This window comes from Sycon ciliatum, chromosome 2, assembly GCF_964019385.1.
Source record: "Sycon ciliatum chromosome 2, ocSycCili1.1, whole genome shotgun sequence".
Taxonomy (NCBI): domain Eukaryota; kingdom Metazoa; phylum Porifera; class Calcarea; order Leucosolenida; family Sycettidae; genus Sycon; species Sycon ciliatum.
The window spans coordinates 36,430,345-36,434,845 of NC_088644.1; the positions used below are offsets into that span (position 1 = coordinate 36,430,345).

The 4,501-nt window shown below is 50.5% G+C and overlaps 1 protein-coding gene across 1 annotated transcript in view; it reads left to right on the forward strand.

The window, feature by feature from the left end:
• Window positions 1–3,434, forward strand: part of LOC135810551 (52 kDa repressor of the inhibitor of the protein kinase-like) — a 3,987-nt gene extending 553 nt beyond the window's left edge. Inside the window, exon 2 of the mRNA XM_065324042.1 lies at window positions 1,046–3,434. Within this exon, the coding sequence (XP_065180114.1) occupies window positions 1,046–3,434 (2,389 nt within the window). The remainder of the gene's footprint in view (window positions 1–1,045) is intronic.
• Window positions 3,435–4,501: the final 1,067 nt, after the last annotated feature.

Sequence of the window (4,501 nt, forward strand, 5' to 3'; positions counted from 1 at the left end):
TACCACCGTACAAAAGGGATTTCCACGAGAGGTCCTGCCACATCACCGATGTCCACTCCAACCACTTGCCTTGCATCTGAAGAGTCTTCAGCCTCAAAATCTGCTCCTGGGCGTTGATCTCCTCAAATGTTTGAAGGAGATGCTTCCTCGGGGGTTTGGAATGCTGCTTCGGAGCACGAGCACCCAACCCTGCACGATGACTTGAAGATGACGGTGGACGGAGAGTCCCTGAACCTGCTGATGCCTCTGCACACTCCAGCTCTATTGTCGCCGCATATCGCTTTGTCAGCTTCGCATCCTTACTCCGACGCAGAGTGTACAGCGCCCTCATGCGCGCGTCCCCACTCGATCGAAGAATGTGCCATTTGATGGAGTGGCACTCTTTCCACACCGTAGGAAGGTAGTGGAGGCGTAAGCCAAAGCGTTTGCGACTGCCAATAAAAAGAATGGCAGAGTTTGCGCATCGAGGTAGGCCTGACCATTTCTTCAGAAATGGTGAACACATAAAGTGCAGTTCACGTACAAAACCTTGTGTGAGTTCAAGAACCTGGAAAGACCAAGAAAGCTTGGGCACTACAAGATGGTGGTAAAGCCATAGCTTGTGGTGGTCTTGAAGCCAAGAGCCATCTACTTTTTGCTTGAGAGATACAGTGAGTTGACGGATGTCTTCCCGCTGGGTCTGCTCAGAGCAATCGGCATGCAGCCTTCGCCCCAGGAACTTGAACTGAGAGAGAGAGAGAGAGAGAGAGAGAGAAAGAGAGAGAGAGAGAGAGAGAGAGAGAGAAAGAGAGAGAGAGAGAGAGAGAGAGAGAGAGAAAGAGAGAGAGAGATTGTTGAACGCTTAGTCATATTTTGATCGATGACGATGTCCTTGCTCGAGTATTTCAGCAAAGCGAAGCGGAAAAAGGTAGACGTGGTAGAGAGTTCTGACTCTGAAACTGTTGAACCTGGAGACTCCCGAGTCCGAGTCGAGTGCCCAAATTCCTTTTCCCAGTATTCCGAGTCAAGTGTCTGCAGCTGCTCCCGTTGCTTCTTTGATCTCCAGCGTGCCGTCTCCAGCTGTACCTGTTGCTTCTTCTACCTCCAGCGTGCCATCTGCAAGCTGCAACGACGTTGGCCACTACATCAACGAGATTGCCAAGGGCGTGCAACTGGCAGATGACGACAAATATTGCCTGCTGAGGCAGCACTTCTCGCCGGACGCTCGCTACGCGTTCCCAAGACACGATGGCCGAGCGTTTCAGCATCGCTGGCTTCAAACCTACCAGCCCTGGTTGGTGTTCAGTGCCACCTGTGGTGGCGGCTTCTGTTTGCCCTGCGTGTTATTCGCTCGCTCATATCGTGGGTCATCGCTGGGTGTATTTGCCAGGCGACCACTGATGAATTTTCGAAAAGCTTTGGAGTTGCTGGATGACCACATGACGAAGCAGTTCCACCGGGACGCAATAGTACGAGCGGATGGATTCTTATCTGTAATGGATGGAAAGAGAGAGAATGTCATCCAGCAAACCAACACAGCGCTTGCAGACAAAGTGGCAGTCAACCGCAAAAAGCTGACCTCTATCATCAAAGTCATTCTGCTATGCGGACGCCAGAACTTCCCCCTGCGTGGACATCGTGACGCTGGCACTGATGTTGAGTCCGACGGTGCTGCTCACCATGGGAATTTCTGGGCTCTCGTGGATTTCCGCGTCGATGCTGGTGATTCGTGTCTTGGCGAGCACTTGTCAACTGCTCCTGCCAATGCCACGTACATGTCTGGCGACATTCAGAACCAGCTTGTCAGCATCATTGGTGATCACATCACACGGCAAATTGTTGCAAGAGTGAAGGCAGCGAAATTGTTCACGGTCATCGCAGATGAAGTAACAGACGTGTCCAATAAAGAGCAGCTTGGACTCGTGATTCGCTATGTGGAGGCATCCAGTAGAATTGTTCGAGAGGACTTCGTGACGTTCGTCGAGTGCGATCAAGGTGTTACGGGTGAAGCACTTGCCAAGGTTATAGTTGAAGCTATCCAGCAGCTTGGCCTTGACCTAAGCAACATGCGGGGACAGTGTTACGACGGCGCTTTTAACATGTCAGGAGCAACTAAAGGAGTAGCTGCACGGATTGCACAGAGCTACCCTCTTGCCCTGTACCTGCATTGTGCTTCACACTGTCTGAACCTGGTGGTTGTGTCGTCGCTGCAAGATAATATGGTCCGCAACATGATGGGTGTTGTGGACAGGGCGTTGGTCTTCTTCAACGCGCATCCAAAACGACAGACTGCTCTGGAGCATGCAGCGTCAGCCACGCAGCCTGACACAGCCAGCCAGAAGGTGAAGGACCTGTGCAGGACCAGATGGGTACAGCGGTTAGACGCATTAGAAGCATTCCTCAACCTCCTGCCCTCCCTCGTGGTATGTTTCCAAGAGATTTCCGAAGCGCCTGCTGCTGCATGGTCCCGAAATTCACTCATCGATGCCAAAGGCCTCCTCTCCCGGGTTACAACCACAGAATTCGTGAGTGCTCTGGTCATCACTAACAAGTGCCTTGGCTATGTGCGTGGGATAACGTCTAGCCTCCAGTCGGAAGCCAGGGACATCGCTCATGCCATGGCAGATGTCCACACAGTGCAGGAAACACTCGAGAAGGTACGTGCTGATGTGGACAAGCACCACGGGGATTGGTTCAAGGTGGTGGAATCGACGTGTGCCAAGATGAACGTCAACCCATCTGTTCCGAGGTCATGCGGCAGGCAGACACACCGGGACAATGTTCCAGCTGACACACCATCCGAGTATTACAAGCGGTCGATCAGCATACCTCTCCTGAACCACATGGTAGGAGAGATGAAAAGCCGCTTCACAAGCCATCATCGAACTGCTCTCCAGGCGTTCTGTGTGGTACCTTCGATCCTGCTCTCGTCGTCAATTGCCGAAGCAAACACAGCCATCAACAAGTTGGTTGGGACGTATTCCGTTGACTTCCCATCCGCAGCCAGTGTGGAGAGTGAGCTGCATTGCTGGCACACCAAGTGGTCGAATGTTTGGAATGAGCATGGCGAGCCTGCTATTCCTACCTCGGCTGCCCTGTCATTACCTCACGCCAGCCAGATGTTTCCCAACATACGTGCCATACTGCAGCTGCTCTGCACTCTTCCCGTTACGTCCTGCTCATCCGAGCGTTCATTCAGTGCTCTGAAGAGGATCAAGGATCGCGAGAGGTCAACGATGGGCAATGAGCGCTTGACCGGCCTCGCCCTGCTGCACATTCACCATGATATCCCAGTGAGCATCGATGCGGTCATAGATGAGTTTGCGCGGCGCCATCCAAGGCGGATGCACCTGACAAACATCTTCGCCACCGCACCTCAAGCTGCTGCACCAGATTCAGCTTTAACTGTGGGTTCTGACTTGATTTCCAGTCACCAGTCAACTGCATACTATTAATTTTGCTTGCTCTAAATACATCATTAGTATCGGATATCTACTCCCAAACTATCACTTTAATAATAGCATAGTATACAGTACACTAGCTGTCACACAGAAGAGGCCCAAATTTGTATTGAATGTTTTCGCTCTATTCACATCATGACGATACATAGAGAACAGTCGACAGTGCAATGCAAATGTGTAATTATATAGATTGTTGGAATGGGGAGCTGGAGACATTCATAATTTATAAATTCAAGGTGTACACCGCACTAGCATGCATATACAAGATTCTTCAAAAGAACGTTTATGGAAGAAATTATGGGCACCCCCCTAAACCATGATCCTGGCTACGCCCCTGGAGCGCGGGCTGCGACACTTGGGAAAAAGGAGAAAACACATGGGAACGAGTTATGAAACAATTATCCACGACTGTAACGAGATGATAAGCAGTCGGAAAGTGCGATCCAGGGAACAAAGATGACAGGCTACTGAGATATTCAACAACCTGAGACCTAGCTCTAATTTTGTCTTAGTAGCCTGTCAGTTGTGTGCCCTGTTGTCGCACTTCCTGGCTTCTTATCATCTTGTTACAGTCGTGGATAGTTGCTTCATAACTCGTTCCCATGTGTTTCCTTCTTTTTTTCACAGCTACTACTGGCTCACTATCCGAGTTAGATTTACTGGTCTTCATACTTAGGAAATTCCACATTTTCTCTCACTCTCTCTCTCTCTTCCCTCCCCCCCCCCCCCCCCCCTCTCCCTTCTGTACATCTAACAACATGGGTTTCGACTATGAATCAACACACGGGACTATAGTACCTGAAACTATACTAGTTTTGACCCCGAATTCGGCACTTCCATGTCATCCATGGTCTACCCAAACCACAATCACGTCTTGACCCGCAAGACCGGACCAGCAATGCCATAATTATGCCAGCGTGCGCAAATCAGCTTTTCCCCTAGTGTGCCTGGAATAGACAGCCCGGTAGTGAAACCCATGTCATTTCATGTTCCAGTAGCCCATTGTGTCTCCTTAGATGCTACGATTAGCTGGTAAAATCCTACTTGGAAAATTGAGTTAC